At 45.3% G+C, this 20,381-nt stretch overlaps 1 protein-coding gene across 3 annotated transcripts in view; it reads left to right on the top strand.

Annotated features, from left to right (window-relative positions):
• Positions 1-20,381, top strand: part of sema5ba (sema domain, seven thrombospondin repeats (type 1 and type 1-like), transmembrane domain (TM) and short cytoplasmic domain, (semaphorin) 5Ba) — a 324,529-nt gene that overhangs the window by 205,807 nt on the left and 98,341 nt on the right. For all 3 annotated transcript variants that reach the window (XM_087989341.1, XM_087989339.1, XM_087989340.1), the window contains exons 10-12: positions 6,990-7,125; positions 11,578-11,785; positions 15,670-15,877. In XM_087989341.1, the coding sequence (XP_087845467.1) occupies positions 6,990-7,125; positions 11,578-11,785; positions 15,670-15,877 (552 nt within the window). The remainder of the gene's footprint in view (positions 1-6,989; positions 7,126-11,577; positions 11,786-15,669; positions 15,878-20,381) is intronic.

Genomic DNA, 20,381 nt, shown 5'->3' with positions numbered 1-20,381 from the left:
CTTCAAGCTGACCTGGAGACATTGTGTCAAGGAAGGGTCACCTACGCTGTCCTACAGGAGTTGACTATGGTGGAACTGTTTTAGAGAATGAACCTTGGATCTGACGACAAAAAAAGATCCCAGTTTCAGACCTGGCTCACTTTGAGTGCTGTTAGAATTATGTCTAAGACTCCCGACCAGCCTGCTAATATTCCCAGAGATGCAGCAAAGCTCAATGCAGTCATCAGAAACCTGAAATTGTTGTGGTGGCAATAAAAAAGACATTTGAAACAATAGGTTCAAATTTGTACACACCTTCCGTGGCTTTCCCAGAATGCATCTTACAGAAATGGGACCCAGGCCTGGAGTTTTTTTTTACCCCCGATGTTGGGTGGGTATATGACAAAAGATCCTACCTAGAGCTCCTACCTTTTAAATCACTATGCACTTGGGCCAGAAGGGCAGGAGATGAGGTCAAAAAAAAAACAAAGAACAACTGATGCTGCAAATCTGAAGCAAAGACAGAAATTGCTGGAGAAACTCAGCAGGTCTGGCAGCATCAATGGGAAGAGAAACAGAGTTGACAGTTTCAAGTCTGTTGACTCTTCTTCAGAAGCCTTGTGAAGACGGGTCACCAGACCTGGATCGTTAACTCTGCTTTCTCGCTCCACAAATGTGGCCAGACCTGCTGAGTTTTTGCAGCAGATTCTGTTTTTGAAGGAGATGAGGTCTCTCTGTTTGAGCTGTGGTGCCCCCTCATTCCCAGTTGTGTTTGACTCTGACGGGTAGAGCAGCAATCCCAGAGCTCTTGCTGCAGCTGCTTACAGCTCTTTCTGTCTGGGGATTGGCTGTCATGGTACACCACACCCATTTGTTTGGCCCCCATCCTCACACATTCCCTGGAGCTTATCTGTAACATCTCTAATAGGAACAGGAGTAGGCCATTCAGCCCTTCAAACCTACTTCACATTACAATGTCATATGGCTGATGATCCAACTCAGTACCCTGTTCTCACTTTCTCCCCATACCCTTTGATCCTTTTAGCTCTAAGCACTTTAGCTAACTCCTCCTTTAAAACATTTGGTGTTTTGATCTCAACCGCTTTCTGTGGCAGAGAATTCACAGGCTCACCGCTCTCTGGTTGAAGAAATTTCTCCTCATCCTCAGTCCTAAGTAATCTATTCTCTATCCTTAGACTGAGAGCCCTGGATCTGAACTCCCTGGTCATCAGGAACATCCTTCCTGTGTTTACCCTATCTAGGCCTGTTAGGGTTTTACAGATTTATAGATATCATGGCTGTTCTGTTTCTGATCTTCTTCCACCATGTGTTTCCCAACTCTATCTTGGCTGCTTTATTAGGTTGGCCTCTGGTTTGTTATATGAATAGGAAGGGTTTAGAGAGATATGAATGTAGGTTTGCTCGCGGAGCTGGAAGGTTTATTTCCAGACATTTCCTTACCCTACTAGGTAACATCTTCAGTGGGCCTCAGGCGAAGCACTGCTGAAAGTTCCTGCTTTCTATTTATATGTTTGGGTTTTTTTGGGTTGGTGATGTTATTTCCTGTGGTGAAGTCACTTCCTGTTCCTTTTCTTAGGGAGTGGTAGATGGGGTCTAACTCGATGTGTTTGTCGATAGAGTTCCAGTTGGAATGCCATGCTTCTAGGAATTCTCGTGCGTGTCTTTGTCCTAGGATGGATGTGTTGTCCCAGTCAAAGTGGTGTCCTTCCTCATCTAGATACTAGTGAAAGAGGGTCATGTCTTTTTGTGGATAGTTGGTGTTCATGTATCCTGGTGGCTAGTTTTCTGCCTGTATGGGTCAAATGCAGGCAAATGGAACTAGATCAGATTGGGATGTCTGGTTAGTGTGGATGAGTTGGGCCAAAGGGTCTGTTTTCGTTCTGTATGACTCAGAAAAAATATTTAAAATTATGGAATGATTTTGCATCTGCTGCTTTTTGGGAACAAGAGTACCACTCTTCCAGCAACCTTCTCATGAGGAAATGTTTTCTAATTTTTGTTGAACGGCTTTATTTTATTTATTGATTTTACATTAAAGTAGCTTTACAGTGTAAATAATTGTTATTGTTGGACCTGCCCTGGTGTGGGATTGACTGAGTAAGGCATTTACCTTGAAAGGATAGAAAATGAAGTGAGGAAAATGAGTTTCTTGCTGCAAGTTGTTAGAATTCGGAACACGCTGCCTCAGATTCTGATGGAGGCAGATTCAATTAGTGCTTTCCAAAAGGTACGAGCTTTCAGAGCGCTGCTTAGAGCATTATTGAGAAGAAATAATGTACAGTGAAGTGGTGGGGGAGAAGGCAGGAAAAGGCAGCCAACAACAAGGTGGCATCACTTTAAAGTGAAAAATAGCAGCTTTAGAGAGAACTTGAGAAAAAAATCTCATCACCCAGAGGGTGGTGGGGATCTGGAATGCATTGCCTGGGAGAGTAGTTGAGACGGAAACCTCACAGCCTTTAAAAAAGGACTTGGATGAGCGCTGGGAGTGCCATATCACAGGTTGAGTAGGTTAGGTTTATTTTCACTTGATAAAAGGAGATTGAGGGGGGACCTGATTGAGGTTTACAAAATCATGAAGGGTATAGACAGGGTGGATAGAGACAAGCTTTTTCCCAGGGTGAAGGATTCAATAACGAGAGGTCATGCTTTCAAAGTGAGAGGTGGAAAGCTTAAGGGGGATACACGCAGTCAGTACTTCACACAGAGGATGGTGGGTGTCTGGAACTCGTTGCCAGCAGAGGTGGTAGAGGCAGGCACGGTAGATTCATTTAAAATGCGTCTGTACAGATGCATGAGTAGGTGGGGAGCAGAGGGATACAGATGCTTAGGAATTGACCGACAGGTTTAGACAGTAGATTTGGATCGGCTCAGGCTTGGAGGGCCGAAGGGCCTGTTCCTGGGCTGTAAATTTTCTTTTATCTTTCTTTGTTCTTTTATTCAAGGCTATGGGCCTAACTCAGGGAGGTATGGGTCACTGGTTAGCACTGCTGCCTCATAGCACCAATGACCTGGGTTTGATTCCACCCTCGGGTGACTGCCTGTGTGGAGTTTACACATTCTCCCTGTGTCTGCGTGGGTTTGCTCCAGTTTCCTCCCACAGTCCAAAGATGTGCAGGTTAAGTGGATTGGCCATGCTAAATTGCCCATTGTGTGCTGGGTTGCGCAGGCTAAGTGGGTTAGCCATGGAAAAATACAGGGATAGGGGAGGTGGGTCTGGGTGGGAACTCTTCTGGGGTTGGTGTGGACTTAATAGGCCTCTTCTACAATTCTTGGTGCTATTAATGGTGGAGGTGACGGAGGGGGGGGGGGGGGGGGGGGTAGGCTGTGTGATTCTATGAAGGCATTTAGCGAAATGGTCATTCAGAGCAGAGACACGATGGGCTGAATGGCCTCTTTCTGCAGTGTAACAATTTTGTGACTTAATGCACCGAGCTAGGAGAGAAATTCTACATCTTTTCATGTTTCCGTTTGCTGTGAGTCACTCGGTGGCCAACGGCCTGAAGCAAGGTGTTTCAGCCCTTTGTCATCATTCCTTTCTGTCTCGCTGCTGGAGATTCAAGACGGAAGCAAGCAGCTCCTGGCAGTCAGCCAGAACGCTGTAATAACATCGTACTTGTCACTCAGTAACAAATGAAGCCATCTTTTAAACAGGCCCAGAATTCATTTGGGTATTGTGTGGAAGGGTCGAAGTGTACAACTCAACCCCATGTCAAGCCAGTTGCTGCTAAATGCTGATTACATTTTTTTTCTTCAGGAAAATTTAGCACAGCTGAGCGAGCAGTAACTTGAGCCTTGTATTTAATCGGAGATGTCACTTCCAGTTTGCTCCAGATTTACGGTTGATACACACCAAACAGCCCCATTTAGGCTTGTTTGCTGTCATCCTCTCTGGTTCATAAACACACATCGCTTGATCCCAGGATTACTGCAGACAGCAACGCAAGTCACAGCAGAATGGTACAAGCGCCTTCTCTGAGTGGAATTGTGGATTCGTGCATTATCTGAATCCCTTTTCTCTCTCTTTATTTCTGCAGCTGACTGTCAGAAGTCAGGGTTGAGAAACTAAACTCAATATGCCCTCTTGGATGGATAGAAAAATATCCCACAACACTCTTGAAAGGAGAGCATGGGGAGCTATCCCTCATGTCCTGACAACTTAATTGAAAATCCTGTTATTTATCTCATGTTATTTTGTGGGAGTTTGCTGTGCACTCTGCTTTCCTGGAGGAGGAGGAGGCATGTGGAATAGGCTTAAAGGGCTGAATGGTCTCCTTCAGTTCCTCTGTTCCTTGTATGACAGCATCTATTAGAGTTTGCTCTGAGTTGCTGTGACGCTGCGCACTTTTGCCGGATCAAACAGTTCAGCCAAGCATCAGGACCTTGCGATCTTGTTTGGATAATCCAAAATTTGGATAATCGAGTGCCGGATAATCGAGGTTCCTCTGTATATCTAAACCCATCTCTTCAGCGTCAGATGCTGCGGAAGGTGGAAGAGCTGGTTCTGTCGAGAATCCTGATTACACCCTATCAAAGTTTCCAATACCCAGCGAGCTTTTGATGTTTAGATTTTTTTTCAATACAAATACACTCAAATGTACTGCATTGTATTTCTTTAAGTATTTCTTATGGAACTGACAGATTCATCTTACCAACGTCTCCCGCTTCCCCATACACGTCTGTTGGGACTTACAGAACACCGTAGCCAGTTTGTAAGGTTCCATTGACAATTCTGGTCACCCTGTTAAAGAAGGATTTATTAAGCTGGAGAGGGATCAGGATAGATTTACCAGGAAGTTGCTGGGATTGGAGGGTTTGAGTTATTAAAAGAGGTTGGGACCTTTGGCACTGGGTGAAGGATGGTGAGGGATGACGTTATAGAGGTTTATAAAATCATGAGGGGTATAGGTAAGGTATCTTTTTCCTAAGGTGGGGGATTTTAAGACTGGGGGCATATTTTCAAGGTGAGAGGAGAAAGATTTTAAAAAGTCATGAGGGGCAACTTTTTGACACAGAGTGTTGTTCATGTGTGCAATGAGCTTCCAGAGGAAGTGATAGATGCAGTTACTGTTATAGTGTTTAAAATACATAAATAAGAAATGTTTGGAGGGATATGGGCTAAGTGCAAGCAAGAGGAATTTTAGTTTGGGATTACGGTTGTATGGATTGGTTGGATCAAAAGGCCTGTTTCTGTGCTCTATGACTTTATGACAGCATCAGATCATCTGCTCATGGCTTTTCTGTGATGACTGCTGAGGGAACCAGTTGAGCAGAACTCTAGGGAGAGCTTTGACAGCCCTTGGCAGGGGAGACCGTTTGTGACTCTCATCCCAGGGAAGAATGAATGTGCACAGGGAGGATACTGCGGATGCTGGAGATCTTAAATAAAAACACCAAGTGCCAGGCAAACTTAGCACATCTGGCAGCATCCACGGAGAGAGGAATAGAGTTGATCTTGCAGGTCAATGACTTTTTATCAGAACATACTGAGTGTGGGGGGGGGAGTGGGACAGCTGGATGGGATAAATCCTCCGATGAACACATCCAACCCAAGCCAGAAACTCAATTCGAATGGGATTATTATGTGAAGGGGAAAACATTTGCAGAGCACAGTGGGGGTGTGGGTCTAATTGAATGTGGCACACTGGCTCAGTGGTTAGCACTGCTGCCTCACCAGCGTCAGGGACCCAGGTACAATCCCAGCCTCGAGCGGTTGTCTGTGTGGAGTTTGCACATTCTCCCCGTGTCTGCATGGGTTTCCTCCGGGTGCTCTGGTCTCCTCCCACAATCCAAAGATGTGCAGGTCGGGTGGATCAGCAATGGAAAATGTAGGGTTACGGATAGGGTGGGGGCAGTAGGAGGTTTGGGTCTGGGTGAGATGCTCTTCAGAGGGTTGGTTTGGACTAGCTGGGCTAAATGGCCTGCCTGCACACTGGAGATATTCTATGATCCTATGAAGTGGGAATGTCTGCCTAAAATAGGAAGTCAGGTGGTGGAGGGAAGCAGAACATATACATTCTGGGCAGTTGGGGGCATAGTGACAATGCCACTGGACTAGTAATCCAGAGCTTTAGGCTCTATCATTCTGGGAAAATGGGTTCAAATCCCACTGTGGCAAGTGGTGAAATTGGAATTCAGTAAGGCTTTGGAATTAACTGCTGACCTATTGGTGACCATCAAGTAAAAACGTCTAATATTGGGGAAGGAAATCTGTCATCTTTATGTGGTCTGGCAGGAACTTATTGAAAAGTCTAAGGCTTCTTGATAGGGTAGATGTGGAAAGGTTGTTTTCCCCCTTGTGGATGAGTTGAGGACCAGAGGGCATCATCTCAGAATAATGGGTTTGATTTGATTTATTATTGTCACGTGTACCTGAGTACAGTGAAAAGGTTTGTTTTACGAGGAGTACAGGCAGGTCATAGCAAACAAGGATATATAGATTATAGGGTGCTCAGACAGAGCGAGATATGCAGGGTTACGACTGCACAGGGGCTGCACAAATGCATGGTCAACATTAGATTTGAAATTAGAGAGGTGCGTTCAGTAGTCTAGTAACATCAGGGAAGAATAGGAATTTATTCCCTCAGAGGGTAATGCATCTGTGGAACTCTTTCCCACACTGGGGTTTTTGAGGCTGGGTCATTAAGTATATTTAAGCCTGAGTTAGACGCATTTTTAATCAGTTAGGAAATCAAGCGTTATGGGGAAAAAGCAGGAAAGTGGAGTTGAGGATTATTAGATCAGAAATGATACAATTGAATGGCGGTGCAGGCTTGATGGACTGAATGGCCTATTTCTGCTCCTACCTTCTGTGATCTCACATGTGACTCCAGACCCACAGCAATGTGGTTGAACCTGAAAGGGCCTATCAAGCCAATCAGTGTTTGGGGCTAGATAATAAATACTAGGCCTAGTAAGCTCATCCTGTGAATAATGCAGGTCCTGTCGATGCACACACTCTGTAATCACCTCCCTGTTTTTGTTTTCAACAGGAACAGCATTGCAGCCTCTGCAGTTTGTGCATATAACCTCAGCTCCATCGCTCAGACTTTCAACGGACCGTTCCGCTACCAGGAGAACCCTCGATCCGCCTGGTTGCCGGCCACAAACCCCATTCCCAACTTCCAGGTAGATGGCTTTTCACTCCCAGTCAGCCAGCTCTCCCGACATCAGCACAGTGGCTCAGTGTTTAGCACTGCTGCCTCACAGCACCAAGGACCCAGGTTTGATTCCAGCCTCAGGCAACTGTCTGTGTGGAGTTTGCACATTCTCCCCATGTCTGCGTGGTTTTCCCCTGGGTGCTCTGGTTTTCTCCCACAGTCCAAAGATATGCAGGTTAGGTGAATTGGCCATGCTAAATTGCCCATAGTGTTAGGTGCATTAGTCAGGGGTAAGTGTAGGGAAATGGGTCTGGGTGGGTTACTCTTCAGAGTATTGGTGTGGACTTGTTGGGCCAAATGGCCTGTTTCCAAGCTGTAGGGAATCTAATCTAATCGTAGGCTTCATCTTGAATGTCCCCAGTGATTTCTTTCTTGATTCCTGAGACATTATTCCCAGCATTTCTCACCTATTGTCATAGCATCGTTACTGTGCACAGAGAGAGAGAGAGAGAGAGGTCGTTTGGCCCATTAGCTCCATGCTGTCAGTCTCTATAGATTAATCCCTGGATTCCCTACTCCCCGCTAGCTCGGCAAGTTTATTTCCCTCCTGTCCCTCCAATTTTTTTTTTCTGAATTTGTTCATTGACCTGGATGTTCACCTGTGGGGAAGGTGCCGGGAGCCTGGGAAGTTCTCAACTTGGCTCACTCGCCTTGGGAGATAGTGGCAGGAAAGGTCTCCCTTATCAAAGTGACAGGCGTGGGGCTGCAGTAAGCTCCATCCCACTCCTCACTATCTCCTCCACTTCCTATCACGCACCCCCCATTCCCCATCTTTGCCATCCACGCTCCTCCCTGCAACCTTCCATCACCACCCTTCCAGCCATGAGTGGCCATGCTTCCCTCCCATGCCCGTGCCAACCCACCCCCACTAACCCCAGGACCCTAGTGTCTGCCTATACACCGGCTCACCCATTTCCATGGATCCTCCTGTACACTTTCCCCCTCCCCCCACGCCTAGCTATGTCTTCCCTCCCCTTGGCCTCTCATATCCCCTGTGCCTGAATATGTTCCCCACCCCAATGGCCCCTCATGTGCCACCCTGCCAAGCTAATCCTTCCACTTTCTTGCCCACATATAGTTTTTTTTAAGATTAGATTAGATTCCTTACAGTGTGGAAACAGGCCCTTTGGCCCAACCAGTCCATACCAACCCTCCAAAGAGCAACCCACCCAGACCCATTTCCCTCTGAAAAATGCACCTAACACTATGGGCAATTTAGCATGACTAATTCACCTGACCTGCACATCTTTGGACTGTGAGAGGAAACCAGAGCAAACCCACGCAGACACAGGAAGAATGTGCAAACTCCACGCAGACAGTCACCCGAGGCTAAAATTGAACCTAGGTCCCTGGCACTGAGGCTGCAGTGCTAACCACTGCCATCCCACTGCTCATACTAGGCCCACAGCCTTGGTTGGGGGAGGAAACCGAAGCAGTCAGAGGAAACCCGCACAGACACGGGGAGAATGTGCAAACTCCACACAGATAGTCGCCCGAGGTTGGAATCGAACCTGGGACCCTGGTGCTGTGAGGCAGCAGTGCTAACCACTGAGCCACCGTGCCGCCCCAAGTAAAACATGACAGGTGATGCCATTTCCATTCCGATTTGCCATCTGGTCACTGCATAAAGCAAGGGATTCTGCAGTGAAAATAGGATCTGTAAAAAAAAGTTAAAAATAAGAGGTATTCATTCGTTACTTTACACTTGACCCTTTAACAAAAAATTCCTCCTTCCACAAGAAATTGAAACCTCTTAACCTTGCGTAAGTAAACATTGTGGAATTAACAGCTGCAATCAGAAAGCCAGTGCTGTTCATCGAACAGGGGCTCTGGGGTTTCAACAGAGGCATGGCTGCCTGGGCTCTCAGGCAGGATGAGGCCTGGCTCTTGGGTTCAATAGAAGACTTGACAAGAAGTTGGAGATATATTACACAGCATAGACAGACTACATGGAAACAGACTGTTGGAACCATCTACTAGGCTGTTGATTCTACTGAGCTACAAACCAACATTGGTTCATTCACCGAAACACATGACAGAATGGGTTTCAGATTAAACATAGACAACAAAGGTTTTCCACCAGCCTACTCCTGTTACACAACACCACTCCCTGACCATTAAAATCCACCTGGACAACATGGATAGTGTCCCATACCTCAGGCCCCTCCTCTGTGCAAGCAGATGTGAACAGTGAAATCCAGCATTGACTCCCAATGCGTGGGTGTAGCCTTCAGATGTCTGAGAAACATAGTGATCCAAACCCAACGCCAACCTCATTGTCAACAGAGCAGTTGTGGACCCCACCCTCCTGTATGCATCAGAAACATGGACAGACGGCATTCAAATCCCTGGAGAGTAATCACCAGCATTGCCTTTGCAAAATCCTACAAATCCACTGGCAGGATAGGCAAAGCAGTGTGTGTGTGAATATCAGAAGTGTGATGGAAAGCTCCCCACTTGCCTGGATGGGTGCAGCTCCAGTAACACTCTAGAAGCTTGATATTGCCCAGGACAAAGCATCACATCCACAAATCTCCACTCCCTCCACTACCGACGCTTAGTGGTAGCAGTCTGTACTATTTACAAGATGCACTGCAGAAATTCACCAAAGGTCCTTAGATATCAACTTCTAAACCCAAACCCAAGTCTAGATGGATAAGTAGAGCAGATATATGGGAACACCAATCACTTGCAAGCTCCCCTCCAATCCACTCACCTTCCAGACTTGAAATTGTATCATCATTTCTTCCTTGTCGCTGGATCAAAATCCCGGAACTCCCTGTACCTACACAACATGAACTCTGCCATCCCGAGGAGTGTATTTAGGGAGGGGCAGTCATGGCTGGCTCAGTGAGTAACACCCTCATCCCATGAGTGAATTAAAACAAAGTACTTGTGAGGTGGGGTGTGGGTGAAGTAATGCAGGAGAGGTAGGAACGTTACCTCAGGAGGGGAGCATGAGCCTTCCCTCCCTTGAGTTATCTTCCCCTTCACTTCCTGATTCTCTACACCCTTACCCAACCACCAATCCCTCTCTCTCCATTCTATTTGTGGACACCAGAGACAGCCAAAGAATCGGTGCTTATAAAGGACCACACCACTGATAGGTGGCCATTCACTCCATTGAGTGTGTGCTGACTTCGTGGAGAGCAATCTGATCGGTGCCAGGTGTGGACTGTCCAAGGTCCTACATAATCATAGTAAGGTTTTGTTTCTCTTATATTCCAGTCCCTTTTCAATAAAATACGAATTATTATCATTATAGTTATTTATTAACAAATATCACCCTATCATACAATTGTTATTGTGAAGAGGAGGCCATTCAGTCCATTGTGTCCATACTCTGAATGAGTATGATAATTTCAAATAATTCTTCTGCCTTTTTCCCGTAACCCTGCCCACTGTTTCTCTTTACGTAACCAGCCGAAGCTCTCTTGAATGGCTCAATTGAATCTGCCTCCACCACAATTCTAGGTGGTATATTCCAGAGGAGAAAGTGAGGACTGTAGATGCTGGAGATCAGAGCTGAAAAATGTGTTGCTGGAAAAGCGCAGCAGGTCAGGCAGCATCTAGCAGACCATGGCAACATGACGCCTGGAGGAAGAGCGCCTCATCTTCCGCCTAGGAACCCGCCAACCACAAGGGATGAATGCAGATTTCTCCAGCTTCCTCATTTCCCCTCCCCCTACCTTATCTCAGTCCCAACCCTCGGACTCAGCACCGCCTTCTTGACCTGCAATCTTCTTCCCGACCTCTGCACCCCCACCCCCTCTCCGGCCTATCACCCTCACCTTAACCTCCTTCCACCTATCGTATTCCCAACGCCCCTCCCCCAAGTCCCTCCTCCCTACCTTTTATCTTAGCCTGCTTGGCACATCCTCCTCATTCCTGAAGAAGGGCTTATGCCCGAAACGCGATTCTCCTGCTCCTTGGATGCTGCCTGACCTGCTGCGCTTTTCCAGCCACACACTTTTCAGGTATATTCCAGACCCTGACAACTCATTGCGCGAAAAGATTTGTTTCACTCTTGCATGTCCTTCTTTTGCAAATTCCCCTAAATCTCATTCTCGATCCTTTTACGTACAGGAACAGTTTTGCCCTGTCTATTCTATCCAGTGCCCTCACGGTTTTGAACACTGCTATCAGATCTCCTCTCAGCCTTCTCCTCTTCACCAATATGAAACACTTATCCAAAAAAAAGGTTTCAGGGCTGTAGGGAAAACGGTGGGAGTAGGTAAGTTGCACTTGTAGAGGTTCAGCATGGACTTGATGATTTGAATGGCCACCTTCTATCCATCGACGATTGTACCAAAACCACCATGCCACCTGGATGTGCTCAGGGTGGGGGATGTCACGGGTGTTGAGGGGTGTTGGACTGAAGCAGTGCTGGATGTTTCCGTTGTGCTTGCTCACTCTGCAGTGTGGTTCCCTCCAAGACCATGGACCCAACGCGAACCTGACAGAGCGTAGCCTCCAGGATGCTCAGCGCTTCTTCCTCATGAACGATGTGGTGCAGCCTGTCACCGTTGACCCCCTTGTGACTCATGACAACATGCGTTTCTCCAAGATCGTTGTGGACATCGTGCAAGGCCGGGACACGCTCTACCACGTGATGTACATTGGCACAGGTAAATCCATTCCTTCCTCTTCCTCAATACCCAGCCCACCCCTGCGTCCCCTTGCCACACATCTCCTGAGAGCAGTGAAGATGGTGCCTGGGTGGTACAATGGCTTACAGAGCCAGGGACCGAGGTTTGATTCCACCCTTGGGGTGACTGTCTGTGTGGAGTTTGCACATTCTCCCCGTGTCTATGTGGGTTTCCTCCAGGTGCTCCGGTTTCCTTCCAGAGTTCAAATTTGTGCAGGCTAGGTGGATTGCCATGCTAAATTGCCTAAAGTGTCCAGAGATGTGGAGGCTAGGTGGATCAGCCACGGAAAATGCAGAGTTACAGGGATTGGGTAGGATGCTCTTGGGAGGGTCAGTTTGGACTCAGTGGGCCAAATAGCCAGTTTCCATGCTTTGGAATTATGTGATAAATGAGGGACTTCAGATGTCTTTATTCACTCATGGGATGTGGGGATCCTGGACCAGTAATTATTGCCAATCTCTAGTTGCCCTTGAGAAGGTGGTGGTGAGCTGCCTTCTTGAGCTGCTTTTCCTCATATGGAAACACACTATTTCTATCCAAATCACCATCCAATGCACTCTTGAACTCCTCAATTGAACCTGTCTTCATCGCATATCTAGGCAGTACTTTCCAAACCCTCACGACCCGCTGTGTGAAAAAGCATTTTCTCGTTTCCCCTTTGCTTCTTTTGCAGATCACTTTAAATCTCTGCCCTCTCGTTCTCATTCTTTTCACGAGCAGAGACAGCTTCTCCCTATTTACTCTATCCACCCTGCTGATGATGTTGTAAACCTCCAGCAGATTTTAATGCTGTCTGCTTTCCCATAAATGCTGCCAGACCTGCTGAGTTTCTCCAGCACTTCCTGTGATCATGACTGACCTTGAGTTCCAACTCCATTTTCTCGCTCATATCATTGCTCGTGAATCTCTGTAGCCATCACATTCGGAACATTTGGTGTAGAATCCTGAAGTTTTGTTGGACTTCAGTCCCCTGGGTTTTCAGAACACATTCTGTGCTCTTAAGGTAAGTAAATATCTTTCTTCTACTGACCCCTGTTTCAGGTGTTTATTTGTGCCTTCTACTGAAAAGACAGACATCAAGTATTTGTAATGATTTGTAATGGCATTCAAAGCAATGGTTTTGGCATTTCCTCATTCCCCGTGGTCATTTCTCCTTCTAAGCAGCCACTTTACTTCTAAGCAGCCACATTAGCTGCTTTCTTTTCCTCATAGATATTTTAATCACCTGCACACACATGGTATGACACGCCTCTGAATGAGTTGGCACTTGCTTCATGGACTTTAGAAAGACGAGGAGAGGATCTGATTGAAACATATGAAATACTGAGAGGCCTGAATAAAGTGGACATGGAGAAGATGTTTCCACTAGAAGGAAAGACTAGGGCCTGAGGGCACATCCTCAGAGTGAAGGGATGACCCTTCTGAACTGATCTGAGGAATTTCTTCCCCAGAGGGTGATGAATCTGCGGAACTCATTGCCACAGAGGGCAGTGGAGTCCAAGTCATTGAATGTATTTAAGACTGATTTTCAAGGGTATTAAGGCTTGTGGAGAATGGGGTTTAGAAACATATCAACCATGATCAAATGGCAGAACAGACGTGATCGGCCAAAGGGCATAATTCTGCTCCAATATCTTATGGTTTCATGCCTTATAGAATTGAACTTTAGCCTCCTGGCTCAGAGGTAGGGACATAAGGCCCCTGCGTCATAAGGCCCCTTCCTATCTTTTCATACACTTGCAAAAGATCTTCAAGGTGATTTTTATATTCCTGGTCAGTTGACTCTAATATTCGCTATTTTCCCTTTTTATTATCATTTTATTGGCTGTTTGCTGAATTCTAAAATACTCCCAATCCTCCGGCATCCTTTATTGTATTCAAAGCCAATTCTTTTAATCAAGTCATATTTTTAACCTCCTTAGTAAGCTACGGAGCCTTTGTATATCTTAGTATGTCTTTCCTTTTGAAATTTTGTAATTTCAATGTAATGTAGTTTCTGTTGAACATTTTGAATTATTTCGTTAAATTATTTCTCACTGTTATTACCCAGCATATCTTTTAGTCATTTTACTCTTTTAAATTTAGCCTAATACCTACGTAAATTTGTTTTTTAAGTTCAATATTCTTGTTTGTAATGTGGAAATCAGTTGTATTATGATCACTATTTCCAAGTGGACATATTAATTAACCTTGCCTTGTTGCACAATGCGAGGTTGAAAACAGGTTCCACAATATATTACTGCAGATATTCGACAAATTCTCTTTCCATATCACCTTTGTCAATTTGATTGGTTCAGTCTATTTGATGATTAAATCAGTCCTATCTGCATTTCCTGACCCTTGCAATTCTTTATTTCCATCCATAACGATACACTGTACAATTTTTCAGAGCCAGGATATTTTCTCACTCAAGTCATAGAGTAATAGAGATATACAGCATAGAAACAGACCCTTCCAAACCATCTATGCCGACCTTTTATCCTGCATTAATCCTGCCCCATTTGCCATCATTTGGCCCATATCCCTCTAAACCCTTCTTATTCATGTACCTGTCCAGATGCATTTTAAATATAATTCATCATGTGATCCTTTATTATCAGGACTATCCCTCCTCCCTTTCCATTTTGCTTTCTTCTCAAAATGTTGCGTACCCTGAAATTGTGTTTAGCTCTCAGCTATTCCCCTCTATCTGTGCCACTGGATTTTCTTTTTGAGAGACCATTCATCTATTTTATTCTGAATGCTCCACACATTCAGATAAAGTGACTTAAATTGTATTTTCTTACTACTAATCCCTGCAAGCACTTCACGCTGTGATACTCTCTGCCTCTTTCTGTCCAATTCACTTTACCCACCTCATTAGACTTTTCGTTTGCCTCAACTCGTATGTTTGGATTTCTAAGTTTTCCTTTCACCTGAATGCTCCTCCCTCTCTATTAGTTTAAAGACATTTCTCCCTACTCTGACTGTATTTGATGGTACACTTTTATGCTTAAGTTGTATGTCCCTTTGTGTCACATTTCCCATTGCAAATGATCTGTATCACTTTATATTTAATTATTTACCCGGAGCATTAACCAGATTCTGAAGGCTCACAAAAGCTTTAAACAGCAACATCTCCTTCTGCCTTTGAATCAAATTCCCAAGTTAGCATTACTTCCCGTCATCCTCGTCTTTGGAAATCAAGGATTAAGGAGAAAACGGAGGAAAATGGATATGAGGAATGTTGGTTCAGCCAAGATCCTGCTGAATGGTGGCGCAGTCTTGAGAGGGCCGAATGGCCTACTCCTGTTCCTATTTCTTATGGCTTTATGTGATTGCATAACCTGTCTGCTTTTATAAAAGGCTGATGACTCACCCCCAATTAGGACTGCTAAGTCAGTTTGCTGCTCTAGTGATAAACATCTATTTGGGCAACCATTTTCAATCTATGGACTAATAACTCCCACTACCAGACAGATGCTGTTAATATCAGTTTTGTATTCAGCACACAGTTTGAAATTTCAAGGCTGGAGTCAGATTGTTGAACTAAAGATGACCTGCACCAAATTCCTAAGGTAGCACATTATATCTCATCACACTCCATGCTCATTGTGATGTGGAAGTAGGTTGTATTATGATCACTATTTCCAAGTGGACGTATTAATTAACCTTGCCTCATTGCACAATGGGAGGTCGACAACAGGTTTATCTCTCATTGGTTCTACAATATATACTCTGTGCTCAGTGCTCATTGGCTCCTTTGCATTAATGTAAGAATGTAGATTTTTAATTTGATTTTGCGAAAATGAAATTCAGTTCAGTAATGCAGCTGTCCATCAGGGTTAAATTGCACTGCCTTGATTGTTTCTTTTTAAACTCAGAGCACGGAACTATTCTGAAAACCCTGTCATCGGACAGCAAGGGTTTGCGAGGCTGCTACTTGGAAGAGCTGCAGCTGCTGGCAGCCAGCAAACAGGAGCCCATCCGAAGCCTGCAGATCCTTCACAGTGACCGCTCTCTGTTTGTGGGCTTGAACGGCAAAGTACTGAAGATTCCACTGGAGCGATGCTTCTCCTACAAAACCGAAACGTGAGTCTCCCGAAACAGCGCCACCTTCCCTGCGCAGGGTTGAATTTCCATGTATTCCCCCACTAGTCACTCCTTATTGTCTCTATTCCTTGCTCACCCGCTGCTCACTGTCTGTGGATGAACTCCATTGTTTGTAACCTTGACATCCTGTTTGATTTTGAGCTCAACCTCCGACCTCCAGTGTCAAAAAATTCCTCTGATCATCCCTTCCCTCCACCTCCAACTGGAATCGTTCCTCCCATTAACCAACCAGGTTGTACCCTCTACCTGTCTACACTTATCCCTACCTCACCAGCAGCTCCCCTCACACCCAATTCCAGTCTTGAAGAAGGGTTACAACTGAACTGTTGACTTCTCCACCTCCTGATGCTGCCTGGCTTGCTGTGTTCTTCCAGTCTCCTGCTGTCTACCTTGGATTCCTGCGTCTGCAGTTTTTTTTGTCTCTAACTAAGAATGTTCAAATGGCATCATGGCCAGCACAGATGTGGTGGGACAGAGGACCCGTCCCTGTGCTGTACTGGCCAGTGTTCTATATTCACACCTACTTCCATTTCTGTGACATTACCTATTTCCACCCCACCTTAGCTCACATGCTGCTAAAACCAATATCCACATCATTATTACCGCCAGACTCAATCATTCCAGTACTCTCCTCATTGACATCCCATCTCCCACCCATCACAAACTTGAGCTCATTTAATGTCTGCTTCTTATATCCAACACACGTTGAGTCCCATTGACCTGCCACTGTTGTGTTCGTTGTTTTACACTATTGGAGTGACACCTTGACCTTAAACTTATCATCCATGTTGCAGCTGTACAGAACCTTTGGTTAGGCTACTTTTGGAATATTGTGTGCAAATCTGGTCTCCCTCCTACAGGAACTATGTTGTGAAATGTGAAAGGGCTCAGAAAAGATTTACAACGATATTTCCAAGGTTGGAGGGTTTGAGCTATAGGGGGAAGCTGAAGAGGTTGGGGATGTTTTCCCTGGAGTGTCGGAGGCTGAGGGGTGACCTTATAGAGTTTTACAAAATCATGAGGGACATGGATAGGATAAGTAGCCAAGGTTTTTTCCCTGGGTTAGGGGAGTCCAGAATTAGAGGGCATAGGTTTAGGGTGAGAGGGGAAAGATTTATAAGGGACCCAATGGGGTAACCTTTTCACATAGAGTGGTGCGTGTATGGAATGTGCTGCCACAGGAAATGGTGGAGGCTGGTGCAATTACAGCATTTAAACGGTATCTGAATGGGTATATGAATAGGAAAGGTTTAGAGGGATATGGGCCAAGTGCTGGTAAATGGGACTAGATTAATTTAGGATATCTGGGTCGGCATGGATGAGTTGGACCGAAGGGTCTGTTTCCGTGCTGCATGTCTCTCTGACTCTGTAACTCTATGTCTTCATATCCGTCCATTGCCTTTGGCCATTATCTTTGGCCTCAACAGTGCTTCAACAACTCAGAGCTTTTGTTTATCCCTGGTTTCCATTCTTCCACCATTGGCAGCTCTACTTTTCTTAAGCCTCTCACCTCTGTCTAACCTCTCTACCCCTCCTTTTAGAGGCTTCTTAAAATCTGCTTCTCCACTGAGCCTTTGCCCTTCATGTTACCTTCATTTTCTTGTCACTAAATTATGCTCTGGTGGAGCGTTGTGTTACAGGCACTATATAAATGCAAGCTGCCATTGTTGTTTTGTTGTTAATATAGTGAATGTTAGGAAGAGAGGGGAGCAGTGTAGAGACTTTGATGAACATTATTCAGGCACTAAAGACGGTGAAAGTTTAATGGTTTAGGAGATGTTCTTCAGGAAGCTCCTGAAAATGGGTATGAATGTGTTTGAAGGGTCCAACATCCGAATGAAGGGAGAAACTGGATAATGCTAACCTTGGAGTGTCAAAGTTCACCAATCAAGCTCTGAAGTGAAAGAAACACTGGGAAAGGCTGGAGAAACTCAGCAGGTCTGGCTGCATCTGCACAGAGAAGAACAGGTCTGCATGACTCTTCTTCAGAGTTCCTCTGATGGGTTCGAGAAAGAGTCATACAGGATTTGATTTGTTAACTCTCCACAGTTGTGGCCAGTCCTGCTGAATTTCTCAAGCATTTCTCTGTGTTTGTTTCAGATTTCCAGCATCTGCAGTATTTTGCTCTTATTTTGTAAGCGATGTCAGTTTTGCCACCAATTGGAAACTTTCGCAGCATGTGGTTTGGAATCATGAAGGCCTCCTTTTATTTATTTGGTATTTGTTGCCTATTCCTATGAGGCATTGCATTTTGGAATGGCAAACCAGAGCAGGACTTATATGTTAAATGGTATGTTCCCTAGGGAATGTTGCTGAACAAAGAGACCTTGGAGTGCAGGTTCATAGCTCCTTGAAGAGTCACAGGTAGACAGGATAATGAAGAAAGCGTTTGGTACACCTGCCTTTATTTGTCAGTGCATTGAGTAAAGGAGTTGGGAAACTGTGTTGCGGCTGCACAGAACACTGCCTAGGCCACTTCTGGAAAACAGCCTGTTATAGGAAAGATGTTGTTAAAGTTCAGAAGGGTGCAGAAAAAATTTAAAAGGATATTGCCTGGTTGGAGAGTTTGGATTATAGGGAGAGGCCGAATAGGCTGGGGCTATTTCCCCTGGAAAATAGATGACCTTATAGAAGTTTATAAGATCATGAGGGACATGGATAGGGTGAATAGACAAGGTCTTTTCCCAGGGTCGAGGAGTCCAAAACTAAACGGCATAGCTTTAAGGTGAGAGGGGAAAGATTTAAAAGGGACCTGAGGGGCAACTTTTTCATGCAGAGGGTGTTGTATCTGTGGAATGAGTTGTCAGAGGAAGTGGTGGAGGCTGGTACAATCACAGGATTTAAAAGGTATCTGGATGGGTATATGAATAGGAAAGATTTAGAGGGATATCGACCAAATGCTGGCAAATGGGACTAGATTAATTTAGGATATCTGGGTCGGCATGGACGAGTTGGCCTGAAGGGTCTGTTTCCATGCTATCCAACTCTATGACTTTATACTGAAGAAGGTGGAGGTAAGTGCCTTCTTGAACCACTGCGGTCCTTGCATTGCAGGTTCACCCACAGTGTTATGAGAGGGTGAGTTCCAGGATTTTGACTCAATGACACTGAAAGAATGGTGATATATTCCTAGAGAGAAAGTGAGGGCTGCAGATGCTGGAGATCAGAGCTGAAAATGTGTTGCTGGAAAAGCGCAGCAGGTCAGGCAGCATCCAAGGAACAGGAGAATTGACGTTTCGGGCATAAGCCCCAATAATTCCTGAAGAAGGGCTTATGCCCGAAACGTTGACTCTCCTGTTCCTTGGATGCTGCCTGACCTGCTGCGCTTTTCCAGTAACACATTTTCAGCTCTGATATATTCCTAGGTCAGACACATAAGGCACACAGAGGGAAGATGAATTGCTTGGAGGGGAATTTGCTGCTGGTGACGTTCCCATCTATCTGCTGCCTGTCTTTCTAAATATGGAGCTCATTAGCAACCTCTAAGGGATCGCATCTCATCCCTGGTACATGTTGGGTTAAATGAGATATGGCTGCCTATTACTTCAGTCAAAGTTCTAACCAAATATGACCTTGCCAGTCTGTGAAGAGATAATCCTGTTTGTCCTGAGATACTGTGGGACAGCTGGCATTTCGATAATGAAGTGGGGCGAGGGTGTGGGGGAGGGGTGAGTGAGGAGGAGTTAATCAGGAGAACGGTGGCCCCATAAAGTTTACCTGGGGCTCGGTGATGTAAGTAAGGATTAAGTCAATTTCTGACGCCAGTGTGAGTCCTATTCCTAACCACCTTGCCAACAGGGACTGGTAAAGACAGCAGATGCCTCTGTGCTTACTTTTCTGACCTGTATCCAATATTCTGTTTCTCCCAGTTTTGACTAGCTAACATGCCATAGCTATTGCACTGAGCAGACACAGAGACAAATCTGTACACGCAGAGGGGAGGTGCTATCTGTAGAAGTACACAGCATAGATCAGCAGACTGTTTCCACCCGAACGTGAGATCCGTTGCCAAAACAGTATACATTGTAGAATGGCACATCAGAGAAGCTGGCCATTCAGCCCTTTATGCCTGTGCCAGCACCATGGGAGATGATCCGAATAGACCTCTGTCTGTTTAACCTTTCCCTGAATTATATAAGGGAAACAAATGAACATGCATTTATATAGCACAAGACACACCCTCATCATTTCCAAAACTCCTTTTGAAACTATAGGGGCTGTCGGAAATAGAGCAACCAAGTTCCGCTCAGCAAGGCCCCGCAGACATTAATGACCAGATAATGTTTGACAATTGTAACTGTTCTGAGTGGCTTGCCAGGCCATTTTCAAGAGCAGTTAAGAGTCAACCACACTGCTGTGGATCTGAAATTATATGTCATCTGCTGTGATGGGGTTTGAGGCCCTGTCCCCAGGATATTTACCTGGGCTACTGGATTTCCTGCTCGCTGACATTGCTGCTGTGCCACTGATTCCCTTTAAATAA

The sequence above is a fragment of the Chiloscyllium plagiosum genome, unplaced genomic scaffold, assembly GCF_037043375.1.
Source record: "Chiloscyllium plagiosum isolate Xiang-an unplaced genomic scaffold, Cpla_swu_hap1 HiC_scaffold_7, whole genome shotgun sequence".
Classification (NCBI taxonomy): domain Eukaryota; kingdom Metazoa; phylum Chordata; class Chondrichthyes; order Orectolobiformes; family Hemiscylliidae; genus Chiloscyllium; species Chiloscyllium plagiosum.
The sequence above is the reverse complement of the archived record's forward strand: the minus strand, read 5'-3'. Positions and strand labels throughout refer to the sequence as shown.